At 40.6% G+C, this 22,041-nt stretch overlaps 1 protein-coding gene across 8 annotated transcripts in view; it reads left to right on the top strand.

The window, feature by feature from the left end:
• Positions 1 to 21,542, top strand: part of LOC134351697 (contactin-1-like) — a 752,292-nt gene extending 730,750 nt beyond the window's left edge. For all 8 annotated transcript variants that reach the window (XM_063058216.1, XM_063058217.1, XM_063058215.1 and 5 more), the window contains one exon: positions 16,889 to 21,542. In XM_063058216.1, the coding sequence (XP_062914286.1) occupies positions 16,889 to 16,971 (83 nt within the window). In that variant the 3' untranslated portion in view covers positions 16,972 to 21,542. The remainder of the gene's footprint in view (positions 1 to 16,888) is intronic.
• Positions 21,543 to 22,041: the final 499 nt, after the last annotated feature.

Raw genomic sequence — 22,041 nt, 5'->3', positions numbered from 1 at the left:
CGAGTTGCTAGCTCGACACTCAACCCAGCACGGATGGAAAGCGTACCCGGGAGCGGCTCGACTGGATTCAAACTCGGGAACTTTTGCTCCTGGAGTCTGGCACTGATGTCACTGCGCCACCAGCCGGCTTGATGGTGTCAAGACTGGCGCTTGATTTGGATTTAAGTGGGGGAGAGTTGCGCAGCGACAGCCTCACTCTCTCTTCCCAATTCCCATCTGGATCCAGTGGCAAGACAAGAATCAAAACGGCTGGAGATGAGACTAGGCGCAGTGGATGACCAGGACATCTTCTGTGTCTTGTCCTGCTCTACACGTTCCACGACGCTTGCAGAGACCACCTTCCTGACTGTTGGACCTTCCATTGGTCTCGTCTGCTCAATCAGCCGGAGTCTGTCTTCACATGCTGGGACAGACAACTCCCTATCTCACCAAGGGTTTGAGACTCGTCAGCTACCCTCACCTGGTTTAGCCGGTTTGTCGAAGCTGTTGCCCGGGGTGTGGCCGCTGTCGTATGCAAACAGCTACGGGGAGCCACAGGTGAGAGCTGAGTGCCAGGTAGGGACCAGAGGTGGACAAACCGCCTTGAAAAGGACGCGACATGTTCCCCCACCAGAGGTGCTACCCCTCCCTGACGCTCCATACACCCCAAATGCAGCTAAATAGGAATAATATTGATGATTAATTGTGGACAATTCTGATTTGATGGAGATGGACGTGAAAGCACAGAGGAACATCTGGAAAAAATTTCCGAAACGCTCGTTTGCTGCTGTCGTTACTGCGTGGTCGGAATCTTTCGGAGGGAAGTCCTCAAAATCCCCAGCTTTGCCTGCTGTTGGCGACCGAGATGGAGGTCGAATCACTCGGATAGAGATGGCGCTCAGTACTCGATGTCGGAGAGCTGATCAGAGCTTGAAGTTTTCGGATGACTCAGAGTCGGGCCGTGGTCGGGTATGGCAGGGAGAGTTTTTCTTCCTTCTCCCGTCTGCGTGAGATGTAGGACATTTGAGAGACTTTGAACTTTTACTGTGCTTATGGACTTCTTCATCAAGTTATGGTATTGTTGCACTTTGTAACTATATGTTATAATTATGTGGTTTTGTTAGTTTTTTTCAGTCTTGGTCTGTCCTGTGTTTTGTGATAGCACACCGGAGGAAATATTGTATCATTTCTTAATGCATGCATTACTAAATGACAATAAAAGAGGACTGCGTGTCTTCTTATCTAAATCTATACTTCGTGGTCAGTATGAAGACGGTGGGTCAAATGAATGTTTTCGCACTGTATGACTCTGTGACTGTTAAGAACTTTTTCCACCACTTTATATACTGTCCAAATTTTGTCTTCAGCTGTACACTGTGCCTTAGTGTCAGCTCTGTAAAGGAGGATCTTGGGCTCAGACTCAAACAGTGATTGGGCATGTATTCACCAACCCAATGTACTAAGTGTAGAAATAGTACCGTCTTACTTTCAGCAACAGGGAAATACCATAATGTCATTAGGCCAATCATTTTTTTTCCAAGTATCTCCCCACCTTCCCCTTCATATCAGTGTCTTCCATGACTGACTACATCACTGAAGCACTGTGGTATAGCTTCATTCAACCATCCCAGTCCCCAGCTGGTGCAGGATTAGTTTTTGTCAAAACGAAGGATGTGCTTTTCATCCCTGCATTGACTACTATGGTCGCAACAAAATCAGCATAAAGAACTGCTACCCTCTCCCCTTGATGGATAGTACATTCAAAACATTCCTCAAGGCCCCGATCTTCACCAAGCGGGATCTACGTTGAGTGCCAACCATAAGAAGGGTCCTGTCAGGCCTATACAGGTAGGCACCTCCCAGACTCCACCCAGCTAACAGAAGTTACCTGCCACTCATTTCCAGTTTATCGCCTACAGCCTATTTAAACCCAGCTCTAATCCATAGTCCTTTGTTCAGTTGCTCCTAGCCATAAATTAACCTTGTTGCCTTGTCTTGTTAGGTATCTATTCTCTCTTGCTTCATGGCCCCTCGTGACTTGTTATTTTGCAATTTGTTATTAAAGTTATCACTCACCACTAAATTGTCTCCGCTGATCTGCGTTTGGGTCAAGTCTCCCTACATCTCCTGACAATGGATGCCGGACATGAAGCTTGATAACATTAAATCAACAATTGAGGGCTACTAGTTTTGCACTATTAATCCACTGTTTATTTTTCCTTCCCATTAACATTTCTGCTTCATGTTTTGAAATGGTACCTAAATAGTTATAGAGAGAAAGAAAAATAAATACAGTCCTGCTCTTGTTATTCTGAAGTTTCTGAATGAATGTTTAGTTCTGCACTTTGACATGGCCACTGTCAATCATGAGACATTCTTAATTGCCATAGGGAAAGTTATAAACTTTTTAAAATTCCAAGCCTGTTGTGTAATTGCAGTGTTGTGCACCAGAACTGTGCAAAGCTAAAGAAGTTAACTGTGGGCTTTAAATAAAGCTTAATGAGGGCTGAACAGTACTGTGAACTGTAACTGGAAAGACCTCGAGGAATCTGGAGATGCCTGGGGTGAAAACAACTGCTTTCATTGGAAGAACTAGGATGCAGCATATGGACAATGAGGTCATTCTTATTTACTCGCTGCCAATGATCAGTAGTTTGTTAATTTGGGTGGAATCTAAATGAATCCTAAGATGTTGGTGGCAAAAGCATGTTTCTTGCTTAATTATCTATAATGAAGGGTTTCTCTACTCACAGAGGAGCCAGAAGATTCTATCTTCAAAGTGGATGAGAGACAGAACCTTAGAATTAATATCCTCACCTTTGGCAGTGGATGAGAGATATGGAAGAGAAAATATATAGATATTGGAAGTCATATGAAGCCAAAATGTATAAATGTTTGTTGAGATTCAAACAGCAATATCACCTTTAAAAGATCTGCTCTTGTAATTCATCATCATCTCAAGCTCATTTCAAGTAAGTGAGTGAATGTGAAAAGATAAGCTTGCATGCCATCAGAGTACCCAGAGCTGGCAATTAATTGATAAATCTGTACAATGAGTTGCCATGCTTCAGTGCAACCTTGCCTTTGAAGTAATCATGTCAAAGTCATTCATTAGGTCTTCACAGTTAATTGAGTAGGTGGGGACCTGGTGATCAGCTGTGATGTTTTACTGCCAGTGTCCCTTGTAACAGTACAGCACAAGAACAGGCCCTTTGGTCCTCAATGTCTTTTCTGATCTTGCTGCTGCCAGTGAAAACTAATTCCATGTGTCTGCACACGGTCTGAACATCCATTCTCTGCCTGTTAATGTGTCTGCCTAAATGTCTATTAAATGTTGCTGTTGTATCTGCTTCCACCATTTTCTCTGGCAGTGAGATGACCATTGAGATCCATAAACCACAAATTATTTTCTCACTGGAAAGAAAGCGGTGAGTCTAGCTCAGTTAACAGAGAACTGGGCTCCAAGTGCAACAGTACTGATTTAATGTAGAGGTGGTGAGCCCTTCATAAGCCCACTTACAAACTTCTGTGCAAGTGTACAAAACTTCCAACTCTGTAGTTTCTCTCCGTGCTGCTAACAAGCGGCAGGAAGGCAAAGGTCTATTAAACTGCAGTCAAAGTGGTTTCTGTTTGAACTATAGATTTAATTGGACTTGAGAATGGTGGCCTGTTTTTGACCATTCCGTAGTTGCATGCCAAGTCACATGCATGACTTAAGTGTAGCTTCTGCTGTTTAACAAGGGTTAGATTATAAAATTAGTTACAGGCATAAAAATAGACCTGCTTAAAATATATTCTGACTGTGATATCACCATCAAAAAAAAGCAGCTTATACTAAAATTTCCACATAAATCTAAAGATATCCCAGTGCTCCACCACACTCCCCTTGCCATCTGGCCTGTGCCATTTCTCTGCGTTGCAGTTATCCAGTTGTAGAGTGCACATGTCGAATGTTCCTCCTCCCACCCTGTTCTGTTGAATGAACAGCACCCAAAGTGTGTTGTTTCAGTTAAGGGCCAAGAACATTGGCATTGCGCATCCAAAATAGAGAGGATTTGAAAGGCATTGGTGAGATCACACTCTGTGTATTGTGAGCAGTTTTGGGCCCCTTATCTAAGAAAGGATGAGCTGGCATTGGAGATGCTCCAGAGGAGGTTAACATGAATGAAATGATTAATGTTTGAGGAGTGTTTGATGGTTTTGGGCCTGTACTTGTTGGATCACAGTGAAACCTATCGAATATTGAAAGGCCTAGATAGAGGGGATATTCCCTTCAATAGCAGAGTCTAGGACCAGAGGACACAGCCTCAGAATACAAGAACGCCCCTTTAGAACAGAGATGAGGAATCTCTTTCACCAGAGCGTGGTGAATCTGTGGAATTTATTGCCACAGACGGCTGTGTAGGCCAAGTCATTGTGTATATTTACAGTAGAAGGTGATAGGTTTTTGATTAATAAGCACAAGGTTACGGGGAGAAAGCAAGAGAATGGGGTTAAGAGGAATAATAAATCAGCCATGATAGAATGGTGGAGCAGATTCAATGTCAAATGGCTTAATTCTTCTCCTATGTATTCTGGTTTTATGATCTTATGGTTAAATTGAATAACCTGCCTAAAGCACCTTGGTGCACTGAAAAATGGGAAGAAAACAAGCATAGACATTAGACTTATGAGTCCGTCCTTGAGATTAGAGGCTTCTGGTTGCCTACGAAAGCCATTATCTTCATGATTAGTCAACAAGCTCATCATCTGCATGTTTTTCAGAAGCTTTTAAAAGCAGAAGCAGGAATTGTGATGGAAAATTAACTCAGACCCATTTCTTACAGCAGCAGCAGCTCACCAGCTTGTTACCTGTTCTTAATATTGACTCCAGGATCTGAGAAGATCTGACAAAGCTGCTTGCTGGCAGCCTGCCTCATCAGGGAGTCCACTCCAAACACTTCAAAGCAGCATACACAAAATGCTGGACAAACTCAGCAGGTCAGGCAGCATCCGTGGAAATGAATAAACAATCGACATTTCAGGCTGAGACCTTTCTTCAGGACTGAGAAGGAAGGGGGAAGATGCCAGAATAAAAAGGTGAGGGAGGAGAAGGAAGCTAGCTGGAAGGTGATAGGTGAAGCCAGGTGGGTTGGAAAGGTCAACGGCTGGAGAAAAAGGAATCTGATAGGAGAAGAGAGTGGACCATAGGAGAAAGGGAAAGAGGAGAGGACCCAGGAGCAAGTAATAGGCAGGTGAGAAAATGTTAAAGGTGAGTGGGGAATGGGGGTGGGTGGAGGAAATTTGCTTACTGGAAGCAGAAATCAATATTCATGCCATCAGGTTGGAGGCTACCCAAACGGAATGTAAGGTGTTGCTCCTCCACCCTGAGGGTGACCTCATCTTGGCACAAGAGGAGGCCGTGGACTAACATGCTGGAATGGGAGTGGGAATCAGAATTAAAATGTTTGGCCGCTGGGAAGTTCCGCTTGTGGTAAATGGAGTGGAGGTGCTCAATGAAGTGGTGCCCCAATTTACGATGGGTCTCACCAGTGTAGACGAGGCCGCATCAGGAGTACTGGACATAATAGATGACCCCAGCTGTTGCTTCACCTGGAAGGAGGTGAAGGAGAAGGTGTATGTGCTGGTGTAGCACTTAGGCTCTTGCAGGGGTAAGTGCTAGGAGGGAGATTAGTGGTGAGGATGAATAGACAAGGGAATCATGGAGGGAGCGATCCCTGTGGAAGGGGGAGAGGGGTTTAAGGTAAAGGTATGTTTAGTGTTATTATCCCTATGGAGATAGCGAGTCCTGCAGAGGTTAATGTGTTGGATGCAGAGGCTGATGGGGTGGCAGTTAAGGACAAGAGTACCCATGCACCTACTCCCTCACCATCAGAAATTTGATGGCAACAGTGAAGAAACTTCCTATAATGTTCAGTCCCTCCTCCTAACTTTTGGTCATCTCAGACAAACATCCTACACAATCAAGTGCACCTGTGTTCCCAGTGTCTGCTGCTGTTGCTGACTGAAGTGCATGGTTAAACCATGTCATTGTCAATGATAGGCCCACCACGATGCAAAGCAATGTGCTGTACAATGATGACTAAAGTGTTTTCTATCAAAAAAATGTTAAAAGTTAGTACATGGCATTTGTGCAATTGTCTGTTTGTTTTCGGTGAGGAGGAGAGAACCTATCCACTGCAATGGTGGAAGAATTCTGAAGCAGCAGTCGTTTGATGTTCTACCTGGAGGGAGGTGCAGTGTTTCTGCAGCTTGTCGTGGAAGTAACTCTGAGCGAAGGAGATTCACCAGTCTGGAGAAGAGAGAAACCCTATCATGCCCATTCACACACAGCAGTTAATAATTAATCAAACCATAAGGTTGTAGCTTAGCCTCAGATACTGCATCCCTTGCTTTCTTTACAGAGCACATCTCCACAAGGGAGCAGTCTGTCTGTCTGTCTAGGTACCATATCCAATGCGGACTTTGGTGACCGTGGTTTTCCATATAGATCTAGCCTTCATTTTTTGAATGACTTCCATTTCCTCGATGTGTAGCCACCTGGCTATGCTTTTGATGTACATAAGCCGAGGTCTTCCTCTAGGTTTACTCCCCTCAATCTTTCCAGAGAGTATGAGTTTTTCTAGTTCATCTTTCCGCATGATGTGTCCTAGAAATCTGAGTTGTCTTTCTTTTATTGTTGGTATGAGTGATCGAACTGCTTGGGCTCTTCTGAGAACTTCTTCATTTGATGTTGTCCATGATGTGTGTGGTCCATGATATTTTTAACATTCTCCTGTAGAACCATAATTCAGCTGCTTCTAGTCTCTTTTCCATTGCTGGAGAAATGGTCCAGCATTCACTTCCATAAGTCAATGAGTCAATCAAGGGAGCAGTCTTTGAAATTCCCTTTTTAAACAAATTTATTTTAAAAGACTTGATAAAATCTGTGATGCATGAGATGTGTGACCTGTATTCATAATTTCATCAGAATATATTAACTGAGTTTTTGTAGAAGTCAAATGTAAACGGAATTGTTCTGTTCATCTATTTAAAATCATTGTGAGCACTCCCATTGCCACAGCTGCTTCAGTTAAAACCTTCAATTAGATTCCAAAGATTTGAATTGCATCAAGTCTACAAAAGCCTCTCAAAAGTGGCAAATAAAACTTGGTGTATTTTAATTAAATGTTAACCAATGTCTTTAAAAATTAAGGCTGTTGAATTAACATGGTTTTGGGAACCTTGATCTTCATTTTTTTGCAGAAATTATTTGGAGGGAAAATTATCTTTAAATATGTGTTTTGAAATAACATAGTCACAAATCTTTTTAAGAAACTATTTCCAGACTTCAGATGTTGAAGATAAACATTAAATCCTGATGTCTTGGCATATGGAATTTCAGCTTTCCTGTTTTTCCCTCTATAAGACCCATTTGATTCATCCCTGACATAAAGCTTGGAAGATCCTCTTACTTTGACAATAAAAGGTTTTCCCTAAACGTCTATCATAAGAACATGGTGACAGTGTGGCCAGCAGAAACCAACTGTACTGACACACCTACTACTGGCTGGAAGAGAAATCAGAAGCTCCTCAATGCCTTGGAAACAGAAAGGGTGTGAGTCTGGGTCACTTACTCGGGAAGCTGCTTCTGTGGTTTGAAAGGTTCCTGGCCTGTCAGAAAGGGAAAGACTGCCAGGAAACAAGCAAATCCATTAAGAGGGATAATGTAAGTTGCTGTGTATTTGATGAATGTTCTGCAGACAATTAGGTCCAGGTGATTGTTGATAAGCTACACTGAAGATTTATTTACATTCCTCAAAGGAGCAGTGAACAACTTTTGCGGGTAGGGCCAGAATGCTTCTCCCCAGAACATGTTTTATTTTAATCCTACTTCAATAGGTCCTGATATTTCCAAACAATGTTCAAATCGCACAGTGCTTGTCAGTCTATTACCATCTCTCCCAAGTACCTCCAGTCACTCTCCCCCCTCATTTCACCCACTTCCTCATCTCTCTGCTCTGCTCCCTCTCACTCCACTCATTGCCCCCTTTACTCTACTGACTTTCCCCTCCTCACTTGCCCAAAACCTCACTCACTCCCTCCTCATTCGCACTCTCACGCCACTCACCCGCCCTCCCCCCACAAAATTAGATCTAGTGATTCTGTCGCACAGCACTTGTTTTGGTTTAATTTCTAAGCAAGTAGAAGAAAAAGAGTCGTAGTTACATGTCATGAGCACAAATATTTTACCATCACTGTGTCCACCTGCAACAGTGTGGGCATGATGAAATTTTATCAGATCTTCCTGAATGTGGCGTTGCATCTCCTGGCAACACCCAATCTCTATGTCCAAGGTGCCCTCTCAGAACCTGTGGAAAATTCTTTGCCGGCAAGTTCCTGGTCATCCCCTCAGTGAACCACAGCAGTGGTGTGAATTGCTGGTCAGCTGGTCAGCTCCTCTTTGTGAACTAGAACCCTGACACCAATTAGTCGTGGTTCATTTCCGTCCAGGCACGACTGCTTAATTAACACTACTGGGGAAAACCTGAGTTATGCAGGTTTCAAACACATACCTACTCTTGCACAAAGAGCACAGAATAAAATCAGGATGAGAAGTACTTGGAATGCCTGCATGGGGACATTTTTAAATGTGAAAGAATTTTCAGCCTGGTTCCTGTGCAGAACATTCAAGTTGTCAGGATGGTTGGTGACCATTTTTGGTCAATGTTTAAAATCGTAAATAGTTAAATAATCATAGTAAAAATTAATAGAGCTTTTTATATAAACAGGAATAAACTTTTGAAATTATAGGGATTGCATCAGTAGGTTAATTGTATATTTTTATTCTCTGATAAGTAGGAATTCTGTGATTGTAAATATAATTGCAAGATTGCATGTAAATCTAGATATTTCATTTTCAAAGGACTAAACTGCATTGAGTAGAGTTCAGAGGTAGATGACAGAGATAATTCTGATGTTAGATATCCAAAATTAGAGGAGAAGGAATATGAACAAAGACTTTTTTCTTCTGGAAAGCAAAACTGAGAGGAAAATGGTGGAGGTTTTAAAAGCGATGAGTGCACAGTGTTAGTGAAATGTGATGTTGAATTTAATTATCAAAGAAATGGAGAAAGCAAACTCAGCATCAGTAAATACTGTCAGCAGTACAGAAATTAGATAAGTTGTTTAACTTTGGCGGTGGATAAGCTGATGTGTTAAATAAATTCAGCAAAAGGAGTTGACGTTATGCTGCACCACAGCTGTATAAATCTCTGGTGGGTGTATGATTGGTGCTTGTTAGATCAAGGATAGATTCTGACTGCTCTTTCCTGGAATCCTGAGCACAACCACTTTAGACTGAAGCTGGAGAAGTGGAGATAATAATAAGTTTAGACTGACGTCTTGGATTGGTTTGTGCAGTTGCTTTCTTGAGGCACAGATGAATATTCAGTAGGTTTAAATTGCATGATTATAACATTGTGCAGGAATAGATGATCATCACTTTGCTCATTCTTTGCTGTATCTTTAATATCCTGGTCAGTAGTAAAATTACGATCACTAAATGAAAGGCATCAGCTTGGCAAGGCCTCCCTAAAGTTGAGACTTTCAGAGGTTTTTTTTTTGCCTTGAGCTACTTGTGTTACTTCACTCACTTCTGTATGCGCTGCAGTCTGGAAATAGGTTGACTTCATTTGTTTCCGCACTACATTAGCTGCGACTTTTGAAAGCAGCCCTGCATACCTTCTGTCAGTCTCTTAAATAGGATATGAAGAAAAGTAAGAACTCATTTACTTTGGCCATCTAATCAGTCACCTGGCGCGGCCATAGCAAACTCATTATTCAGTATTTCACAACTACAAGGTACCTACCGGGCATCTCACATCATCAATCATTATTGAGTCAAAACAAAGGGGAGGTTGCATGGCCAGTATTCGCGAAAGCGCCGGTCTTTTAATAAAGACATTTCCCCTTGAGAAGCGGACTGAGCACAGAAATATGCATTCTGTAAATTTAACAGCAATGCTATGGTTTCCTTCAAATTACTTACTGCAGCTGATGCCACTGAAAAAGAGCATGGAACAAGTTTCAGCAAAAGTGTTGACAGCCTTTCCTGAATATCTTTAGTTTGTGGCTAAACAGCCAACCTCCATTGTGTGCTTTCAGCTTGTCAAACACTTGAGTGTGGAGAAAAGGCTGTCTTATTCCAGAAGTGGTTCTAACTATATGGAACTCTGCCAAGTTCATTGTCACTCAGGGTGAAAAGTTATTGTATCAGATGATAAGATTGTGGCATCTATGCAATTTATTGATATTCTTTCCCCAAGTTTTCTTTTGTGTGTGAAGCTTCACAAGTTTAGTGCAGTAAATATAGAAGCCATGGATTCTAATAGTCTGCCAAGGGATTCCAATTCTCGCAGTCATGCATTATGCCTGTCATAGTCTCTCCTTCGTCGTGTTGTGATCTGATGCTTAAACCGTGTCTGTACAATCCCTGGTTGGGTTGTCTCTTCATTATTACAGGGAGAAAAAGTATACACTAGCCAATCTCTCAGTGGATTTTTAACCAGCAGGTCAAAGATTCCAAGACTGCACAGGAAATAGCTTTGCGGTTTAGTTTGAGCATTGACTCGAAATGAACCTAAAAATTTTGCTGCACATTCAATTTCTTACCATTTACTGAATAATCTGATTTGACGGACCTCACACTTTAATAGCCACAGCAAATGACCATTTTCACTGGTTCATCAGAACAGTTAAAACTAATTCCTTTAGTGAGGAACTAAGTTTAATTTCTTTGTGGCAAGGCAGCACTTGCATTGTCTAAGTTTTCACTGGAAGTCATCAACTTCTTACTCTCCTGGTTCAAAGCATGTACCCCAAACAAAAACAATGTTATAGTTGTATAAAAAGACATAATTTTGTACCAGTGCAGAAATATTAAAACAAACCTCAATGAGAAAAGTCAATATGGAATGAAAGAGGGACTGATCGTGTATTTATCTTAAGCAGGCCATGACCTTAGGATGTCTGACAAGCTTCAAAACCCTTGTGATATATTTGAAGTACTATCTGTGCTGCAGTGCTGGGAGCTGCAGAGTCAGTGCCAAGAACGGATCTCCGAGCAATAGCAAAATATAAGGTGTTCTCTTTCAGTGATAGAGATTAGCAGGGAAATATAGGGTGGATGGAACTCCCCAAACCGTTTGCAATCTCTTGGACTTTGCAATCAAGGTGCTGGTTTGTGCTCTTAAAAGTGGAAAACAAGGAAGCGGTTTTGCTCTCCAAGACAGGGGAAGTTGTGCAATTGCACATTTACAAGCAAGGACAAATTTCTGCCTCAGACACAAGAAAATGTAAGATCACTGAGCGGTGGCATCCTTCACTAGGTAGAGTTTGAGGTCAGTACAACAAAATAAAATATCAGAGCAGTCTGAAAATAAAATTTAAGCATTGTTGGGGAGTTCATCACCTATTTTTTCCAGGTGCCTCTGATCATTTACACTTTAAATGTCGAATGGTAAGTAAGAGTGTTCTCAATGGTGTCCTTGTTCTTCCAATCTGTTGCTTGCCAAAAGAAATACAAGTTAACATTTATGTGCATTTGAGAAACAATGGCAGTATTCATTGGAAATATTCTTCCCTACAGGACAAACTCAATATCCTATCGAGGTTAGTATGTGGTCTTAGAGTTGCCCTTACAGATCCTGCTGAGAGAGTACCATGTCCATGCTGACACTGACAGGAAGGAAACTTAACGTGAAGAGTTTTGGAAAGAACATAAGTTCATAGTATTCAGGAAAAACCCTTCCTCCCACCACCCCTCCCCATTCCCTCCACATGACACCCCTGTTGTTTTGGGTAAAAGGAAACTCTAATTCTATGAAAGACTGCATTTAGAAAGTTTTATTAAGTTTGTTGCCACCCTAAGAGACCAGACCCCTGATATATGAAAAGACAGGAAATTCAGAAAGATAACCCCAGTCAAGAGAGGCTAATGTAGCCCACTGTTCCAAACCTGCCATTGGCTCAACACCTCTCTGTCACTTGAACATCATCGGTGCTTTGTCCTTCGGATGTGACAATGATTATTCCCATTACTAATCATTCAGTTTGTGATGAACTGATCACAACTTGTTCCTGCCTTGTCATTTCCTGCAGTCGTCTGTTCTGTTGAACCCCATTTGCCGCATTAAATAGGTATTTGACATATTTATTTATTGTTCAGAGGTACAGCATGATAACAGGCCCTTTTAGCCCAATGAGACCATGCCGTCAAATTACATCCACATGACATCTAACCTACTAACCTGTACGTCTTTGAAATGTGGGAGGGTGCCGGGGCAGCTGGAGGAGAGCATTGTGGTCACCCACAGGGAGAAAATGCAAGCTCCTTAAAGACATGAGCGGGAATTGAACCTGGGTCATTTTAGCTGTAATAGTGTTATACTAACTGCTATGCCTCTGTGCCATGGCTGAAATATTTTTCTGTAGATTAATATCTAATCTATGCTCTGAATGCCCCTTGTTGATTTTGATCAGGATCAAGTCCACACTTCCATGTAAAGCAATTTTCATGGAAGAAATATATTGTTCAGTCCTGGACGTATTTCCCTGGAATGGGCTTCTAATGTGAACATTGGAAATCATTCATTCTGGCTACCTGTTGTTCTATCTGTATTTGCTGCTAATTGTTAGAAATATTGCTTACATTCTATTTGCTTGTGCACACCATGAAAAAACCACAAGGGATATTGAGCACATCTGATTTGATTGCAGGTTTGTTTTGCAACATCTGTCAGATAGTATAATTGAAATCCTATCTCATGTGGTCTGGAGTACTCCTTTATAGTCTAAAGCAATGCCTAGGGTGGAAAACGCCGAAGAAACCCATGATCTCTGGGTGAAAGAGGTGTCGAAACATATGTATCACTCAGGTAATTTGATAAGATAGGTACAGAGAAGCTACTTCTCCTGGTAGGGAATTCAGAAAAAGCTTTATTGTCGGAACTGAACTGTCTGGGCTAAAATCAAAATGCATTTCTTCTGTAGTAAAGAAATAGGAAAATGACAATTCAGAACACAGAAGTTTGTGAATGCTAGTTCAGGGTGACACTAGATTGGAATGATTCAGAGAACAGCCGGAGAAATTGAGTGAAAAGGGAGATATGTTCTGGACGAAAAGCGGAGAAGGCTGGGCCAGGTGCACTGCTCCGTGGTCACTGCACCCTTTGGAACAGTGCATACTGAGTGTGAAAAGACAAACGGCTTGTTTTATTTATAAATTATTCAGACCTCTTTTACATTCTTATTCAACCAGGGGAACAGGACAGTAGTATTCAAAATATTTACCACGTTCATCTTATGTAGAATTTCCAACTTCTTCTGGCATAGATACAGACACAGGCTCAAAATCAGGCCCTATGGCCCGTCTGGTCCATACCAACCAAGATGCCCATCCATTCTTGTCCTATTTTGGCTCATATTCTTCTCAAAATTCAAAAAGTAAATTTATTAATGGATATATATTTTACCATATGTTACGCTGAGATTCATTTTCTTGCAGGCCTTGATGGGGGGAGGAGAAAATAGAATTTACAATAAACTATACATAAATTCAAAGACTGACAAAAAGTTATTATAAAGCATAACACTTCAGTACAGGAAATCAAATAAAGATGATTAGGTAAAATAATTCAAAAAATATATACAGTGGCATACCTCTGGTCAAAATTTCTGTTACTGTGAATAGCTAAGCGAGTAAAAGATGTGCTGATTTCCAAAAAGCATGAAATTAAAGATGACACATTTCTTTAATATTTTAAGCAAGAAAACTTTTTTATTTCCATCTTTTACAGTTTCAAAATAACAAAAAAGGAAAAGGGCCCGAAGCAAAAGTTTGGGCACCCTGCATGGTCAGTACTTAGTAACACCCCCTTTGGCAAGTGTCACAGCTTGTAAACACTTTCTGTAGCCAGCTAAGAGTCTTTCAATTCTTGTTTGGGGGATTTTCGCTCATTCTTCCTCGCAAAAGGCTTCTAGTTCTGTGAGATTCTTGGGCCATCTTGCATGCACTGCTCTTTTGAGGTCTATTCATGGATTCTCGATGATGTTTAGGTCAGGGGACTGTGAGGGCCATGGCAAAACCTTCAGCTTGCACCTCTTGAGGTAGTCTATTGTGGACTTTGAGGTGTGTTTAGGATCATTATAAGACCATAAGACAAAGGAGCAGAAGTCGGCCATTCAGCCCATCGAGTCTGCTCCGCCATTTTATCATGAGCTGATCCATTCTCCCATTTAGTCCCACTCCCCCGCCTTCTCACCATAACCTTTGATGCCCTGGCTACACAGATACCTATCAATCTCTGCCTTAAATACACCCAGTGACTTGGCCTCCACTGCTGCCCGTGGCAACAAATTCCATAGATTCACCACCCTCTGACTAAAAAAATTCCTTCGCATTTCTGTTCTGTATGGGCACCCTTCAATCCTTAAGTCATGCCCTCTCGTACTAGACTCCCCCATCATGGGAAACAACTTTGCCACATCCAGTCCGTCCATGCCTTTCAACATTTGAAATTTTTCTATGAGGTTTCCCCTCATTCTTCTAAACTCCAAGGAATAAATTCCAAGAGCGGACAAACGTTCCTCATATGTTAACCCTCTCATTCCCGGAATCATTCTAGTGAATCTTCTCTGTACCCTCTCCAACATCAGCACATCCTTTCTTAAATAAGGAGACCAAAACTGCCCACAGTACTCCAAGTGAGGTCTCACCAGCGCCTTATAGAGCCTCAACATCACATCCCTGCTCCTGTACTCTATTCCTGTAGAAATGAATGCCAACATTGCATTCGCCTTCTTCACTACCGACTCAACCTGGAGGTTAACCTTAAGGGTATCCTGTACGAGGACTCCCAAGTCCCGTTGCATCTCAGAACTTTGAACTCCTTCCCCATTTAAATAATAGTCTGCCCGTATATTTGTTCTGCCAAAGTGCATAACCGTACACTTTCCAACATTGTATTTCATTTGCCACTTCTTTGCCCGTTATCCTGTTGTAGAAGCCGTATTCTTTTCATCTTTGGCTTTTTTACAGACAGTATGATGTTTGGTTCCATAATTTGCTGGTATTTAATTGAGTTTGTTCTTCCCTCTACCAGTAAATGTTCCCCATGCCACCAGCTGCAACACAAGCCCAAAGCATGATCGATCCACCCCCGTGCTTAACAGTTGGAGAGGGGTTCTTTGCATGAAATTCTACACCCTTTTATCTCCAAACATTCCTTTGCTCATTGCAGCCAAAAAGTTATATTTTAACTTCATCAGTCCACGGGACTTGTTTCCAAAATTCATCAGGCTTGTTTCGATGTTCCTTTGAGCCTTTTGAATAGAACTTTTTGGCCGTACTACAACAGGATAATGATCCTAAACACACCTCAAAATCCACAATGGGCTACCTCAAGAGGCACAAGCTGAAGGTTTTGCCATGGCCCTCACATCATCGAGAGTCCGTGGATGGACCTCAAAAGAGCAGTGCATGCAAGACGGCCCAAGAATCTCACAGAACTAGAGGATTTTTGCAAGGAAGAATGGGCGAAAATCCCCCAAACAAGAATTGAAAGACTCTTAGCTGGCTACAAAAAGCGTTTACAAGCTGTGATACTTGCCAAATGGGGGTGTTACTAACTACTGCCATGCAGGGTGCCCAAACTTTTGCTTCGGGCCCTTTCCCTTTCTTGTTATTTTGAAACTGTAAAAGATGGAAATAAAAAGTTTCCTTGCTTAAAATATTAAAGAAACGTGTCATCTTTAACTTCATGCCTTTTGAAAATCAATTCATCTTTTACTCGCTTAGCTATTCACGGTAACAGAAATTTTGACTGGGGTGCCCAAACTTTAGTGTGCCACTGTACATTAACAGTAATTTAGATTTGAGACTTCATCAGCCAATTTTCATGTATACAGGGATATTGGTCCAACACCAAATTTAAGCTGATAAAGAGGACCCCCCCCCCCCCACACACAGTAAGTGGTGGGGTATCACAGCACTCAGTCTCCACTGAGAGTCCATTAGGAATCTAGCAGTCAGACAGCTATCAGGGAGTTTTGGACTTCTCCATCTGTATAAGACCCCTGAAGCTCCTCACTTCACCTGGCTGCATTCTCCAGGTAATTCAGGTCATTATATTCTCTGCTGTTGTCACTTACGTGCCTTTAAGGATGCAAAGTCTACTTGATAACAGAATGCATGGCAATTACAATCCAGAAACAAGCTGATAAATTTCAATGTTCAAGCTCTTTGTCCCTCCGTTCTTGTTAGCTGTATAACTTCCAGTTTATTTTTCTTTTACATTTATATCATTACTGCTTAAATGTCTCATATTATTTACCTCAAATACTCCATGTGGTGTTGACTCCATGTTCTATTTACACTTTGGGCAATATTGTTCCTCCTAATTTCCTCACTAGATTTTATTTATGATTTTACTGCTCCGTTAGGTTACTCACAGTATTGCTCTATTAATAACATATTGTACTGGTGTTCAATGTAATCCTTTCCTGCACTTCCTCCATTGCCTTTATATTCTTTTCTCTGATATGAAGACAGCATTCAAAGATAGTGTTTCCAAGATTCTTTTCACTTTGATGTTATCTCACTGCTTTTCAGTTCCAAGACTGGGTTAGTTCACGCACAGGTCATTTAAAGAGTTGCAGGCAGCCAAGCCCAGATCTCTTCTGCTGCTGGAGAGGTAGTTTGCATCAGATTGTGTGCGGTGATGTGACATGATTGACATAAAGTGCTTTAAACTATAGAATAGTTGTTCAAATCTGATCTGTATTAAATTTGAAATGTGAGAATGATTTTTTTTCCTTGAAATATTCAACTGGTTACGGTATTTTTTTCCCCTTCTTCTTTAACCCTCAGATCCAGGAGTCACTGTGCAGATCTCCTACATCTTGCTTAGTTTTGGCCTGATGCTTGGTGCCATCAATTGCCTAGAGCTGTGATTGTAGCCAACATTATCTCCTCTTTACATCGGTAAAGAGTGCTCCGTGAGGTGACTGAATCGTCTCAAGCCTATAAAGATCTTTGCTCGCTGCAGACATCTCTGGTACCATCAAAAGCCAAATACAGTATGAATTTGAAAGACTTATTGTATACTTCTAGAGGACAGAAGGCATCAAGGAACTTTATCCCATCCACCACCCACCTTGCCCTTCCACCCCCATTATATACCAAGTAAACATAACATTGGAAGTGAATCAAAGGAATTCTTTTGACTTGTTCCAATATGCCTTATATAAACACTTACACTGATCTATGGCAGTTGCATGATTTGATCTAATGGTGCAAGTTACCAGTGACAAATACCATAGCTTAGAGTTTGAGAAAAAGAATTGAAATCACCACACATAGGTGCTTTAACATTTAACAAAAAACGGTTGATTAAGTTAGACAATGAATGCATTGGTTGTTTTAAAAAGTGAATGGAAGGTTAATCTTGTCATATACTGTGTCTGTATGCAGCACCATTCCTTAGAGTTGACCGCAGCCAATCTCCCATGAACGAAAGCCTTCTATTCAGACAAACAGTCATAACAAATACAATGGATCGCAAGTTTATGGTTATCAGGCCACATTTTCCTTCGAGAAGTGTACACTCTGGGTGTTTGAAATCAGCTGCACCTTTTAGTTGCTGTGATATGCATGCTGACATTGAGATATCTTACAGACTTGATCCTTAATAAGATGACTGCTTACACAAAGTCAGACCCTGTGATCAGAAAATAGAATAAATTCATTTATAATCAATTTGTGTATAGATTTATACTGTGAAAGTAACATTCCAATATAAATCTTAAAATGTAAATTTATATTCTTATTTAGCTGCTCTTTGAAAATCAGATGAACTTCCACGCTGTTTAAGCAATCTGTCTTTACCTTCTTTGACCAACACTAGATTAACTGGTTGATTACACTTAGTAGGTCTGGTAGAATGCGAGGAAAGAGAAACCAGGATCTCTGACAGGAAACATTAATCCTGTTTCTCTCCCTGCAGGTGCTGCCTGACGTGATGAATGTTCCAGCATTTCCTGTTTCTGTTACTTCAGGTTTACAGCATCTGTCATTCATTTGATTTACACTAATTGGTTAATTGCCTATTGTGTCCCTTAAGTCTCCACCTGCCTATTTTTGATTATGGGTCTTGGCTACACCGAATCTTCAAATGATGGATTTTCATGAGACAGTTCCCTTTTAAAGAACTTGAATTCTGACTTGTTTTATTGGACTATCCCAGCTGCCCTCTTCTTTGACCACTGATAAGTGAGACAGACGTTGTCCTTTTACTGTTTGTGAGAGTTTACTGCTCATGAACTCTTGCCATTCTTCCCTGACTTAAAAAAAAACAACACTCAGAAGCAACTGATATTACAGGAAGCACTTTGACACAGCTTTGAGAGACAAGCTGGCAAGCAACGAGGGTCTTCTCAATCTTGAGGATTCTGGTGGAACTTTAATACATTCCAGACTTTGGACCAAAAATCTTGCCGCACTGTAGAAACTTGTAGGATTTTGGGGATAGGTTCCACAAAGGTTAGTTTTTCTGCTTGAATATCTTAATGTTTTATGTTGTGGTGGCTCTTGAGTTTCTCCAATTTAACCAGTTAAACCTTCTTTTACTTGTTACTTAGTCTGTTTACTTGATCTTGCCTTCAATCATTTAAAGTTGCTCCTCTTCAATCACAGTTTGTACTTTTTCTTTTTGAAGAACTTGGCATCTTTCTCATGTTGTGACAATGTCCATTTCTCAGACTGCTCCTGAGGAATTACTGCAAGACTCGAAAAGAATCGCCTTGTTCTCACCATTGGATTTCACCTTAAGTCACATTATGAAACACTTCCATCCAGCAATAAGCAATTGTATGATCTCTGCACACATTCTGGTTCAATGAACAGATGCAGTAGCCTGAGACATCCATTTAAAAAAACGGCCTTAAGGCCTATCATACCTGTGCTAGCTCTTCGAAAATTAATATCTCATCATTCTGTCCCTACTCTTTCCTCATAACATTGCAAATTGATTCTATTCAGTTATATATCATATTCCTTGTGACTGAATTTGCTTCCACCTCCATTTCAGGAAGCTTATTTTGCAGCATAAGAACTCACTGACCTAAAAACAAAAATCCCCTCAACCTGCCTTATTTTTATTTACCAGTTGCCTTGATCTGTTTACTGAAGGGAGTTAGGTTAATCAATCCCATTAATCAAGCTTCAGCCTTACCTCTAAGGGTAAAGGAAAAATCACCGCCTGCAATGTAAACAAGTTGGTAAGTCCATGCTTTATGTGAGTCATTACAAATCAGCAGTTTCTTGATGTTTAGATATCCCAGCATCTCTCGTGCAGAGTTGTTTCCAGAGGCATGGAGGATATTTCCTTGAAGGAGTCTCATGAGTCTGGAGTTGAAGAAAAATTTCTTTACTCAGGGGGTGGTGAACATTGAATCTCTTTACCCTGGAGAACTGTAGAAGCCCAGTTATTGTGTTGATTCAGAACAGAAACCAATGGATTTGTGAGCATTAAGGATATTCTTGTGATTCTGGTGAGATAGAAGATCAGCCATAATCTTGACAAATGGCAGAACAGCATGAAGGGCTGAGTGGCCTATCCCTGTTCCTATCTTCTGATGAAATTGGTATCCAGATAAGATGAGAAGATTTAGTGAAACCTTCAGCGTCGAATCCCTCAATGGACACTTTGCACACCTGTTTATGATGTCACAGTACATCGTAAGGTGCCAAATTAATTGATGAATGAAATGCCTTTTAATCTTCATAAGCAGAAAATAATCTTGGAAAAGTAACATTGCATGAAGGTGGATTCATTTGATTGGAGCAGCAGAGGGGATTGCAAATAATTCCAAAAGTGTGCAGGATTGTCCAATGTCTTGATGTTAGTTTTGGAACAAACGGACTTGCAATGAGAAACACAGATTATACCACAGGGTTTCAATGCCAGCATGCTCATAACTAAATTTTGCAGCACGCGTGCATTTTAAATGCTACTGCCTGTAAACACAGTGGTCACATCAAACACCTAAAGTCAAGCACAACCTCCGATTGGTGTAGAAAGTGCTGCAGCAGCTGCCAAGACGCCTGAGTATAGCTAACGCTTTTGTCTATAAAAAAAAATTCAGTGTTACATGTTGGTGCTGTGTGAGGAATTTGAAGTCCATTTATGATTCACTTGTCAATTAAGATTGAATGTGTGATTTTGCAGATAATGCAAATGGTGTTGAATCAGCGGGTTAAAATATTAGTGCAATCTCATGCTTTATAACAGAGTAATAGCTTTTGAATGAAACTTAGCACAATCTTGCTAGATAGAGGTAGATTCTTCTCATAGATTTCATGCTCTCCTCAAGCTTTGTCAGTAATGCAGAACTAGGCACTAAGGTATGTTATATGTAATTTCAATAGTTTTAGTAACTGGATTTTTTGCACTCTTGTCATTTTTAATAAACTGTAAACTAAATGAGTTATTCTAATTTCAGTTACTAGATTTATTTTCTGAAGGTTTATTTGTTCATTGAGTGTTTCTTGATTGAATTCACTTGCTACAACTGATTTCTGAACACATAAATAAATCAGAAGGGTTTCTTAAAAGTTATATTTTTCCCTGTTGATTTGCTGGTTGTTTTTGATAATCAGCTGTTAAAGGATTGTGCCTCGTTTTTAACTACATGAATAATAGGCTTGATATCCCCCAACCCAATTCCATATCATTTTGTTTATTAAGTCGATTGGATCTACAATGTCAAATTGTCTCAGTTATGTGGTGGGGTACCAACGTGATGCATTCATCCAAAATACCTCTGTCTATGAATTTAAAGGACTTCTTGCAAACGAAAGAACTCTGTGTTTGTCCACTGTCTTCCCACAGCTTACTGCTCTGCTAAACCAGTGCATAATGAAATTAAATGGAAATTTGCAGTGTGGCCATATTTTGCTAAATGATCGGATAAGGAAATAGTTACAAGCAAAGGTGCGTTTCGCTGCAAAAGCTCATGTCAACATTACATTTTTGTTCAGTTGAGGCTTCTTGGCCAGATGCATTCACAATACTCAAATTGTCCTGATAATACTCCCAAAATGTATAAATTCCACAGATGCTGCCTAACCAGCTGAGTGTTTTGGCATTTTCTGTCATTACTTAATGTTTCTAGTAGCTGCAGTGTTTTGATTTTCAAATGGCTTTAACTGTTGAAATAAATTATATTCAGATGGGAAGTGGTCTGTAACATTGTGCATGGGATTACGGTAAAATGCAAAAAACTGTTCTTTTTACACCCTCTTTTATTGAACTGAGAGTGCTCTGATACTTATAACTGGGAGCACAGACTGCCATTTTTTTACCAACTGATGTATGGTTTTATGGGATCATTAATTCATACAGGTATTGTAAATTAAATAAACATTAGCTCTCTGCTGTTTTATCATAGCAATTCTGGTATCAACTAATCACTGGTACTGATGTGTAACTACTATTCTCAATTAAAGTTTATATAGACTGTAAACACTAGCTAATTTTTTTTTGTGAATTATGTGGCTAAGTTTTCTGATTTATTGTTCTCTTGATTTTAACCTAGATGTCTCCCTTGTGGGTTTACCGTGTGAAACCATGACAGTTTTGTTTGTAAAATGTGTTGTCATGGTGACAGAAAAGACACTCAGCAGCAACACTATATGGCCGTGTTTCCAACAGCACTTAATATTTTCAAACAATTTTAAGAGTGATTCTCGGATGTGTTCTAAAGCAAAAGCATACATCCTATCAACCTTCCATAAATAGTAGACCTGCATCTGAGCACAAATCTGTTAATACATAAATGTTGTAGATGTAGAGGCGTACAGGAAGCAGACCTCAACCAAGTGGTCCACAGTCTGCTGTGTCTGTTATTTTTAGCTGCACACATTTCACAAGCAAACCATCGGCAGCACCTATAGGAACAGAGATTTTCCAACCATTTTGTCCTTAAAGGGAGTTTAAGTCAGTAATTTAACACAAGGTAGAC

The sequence above is a fragment of the Mobula hypostoma genome, chromosome 9, assembly GCF_963921235.1.
Source record: "Mobula hypostoma chromosome 9, sMobHyp1.1, whole genome shotgun sequence".
Taxonomy (NCBI): domain Eukaryota; kingdom Metazoa; phylum Chordata; class Chondrichthyes; order Myliobatiformes; family Myliobatidae; genus Mobula; species Mobula hypostoma.
The sequence above is the reverse complement of the archived record's forward strand: the minus strand, read 5'-3'. Positions and strand labels throughout refer to the sequence as shown.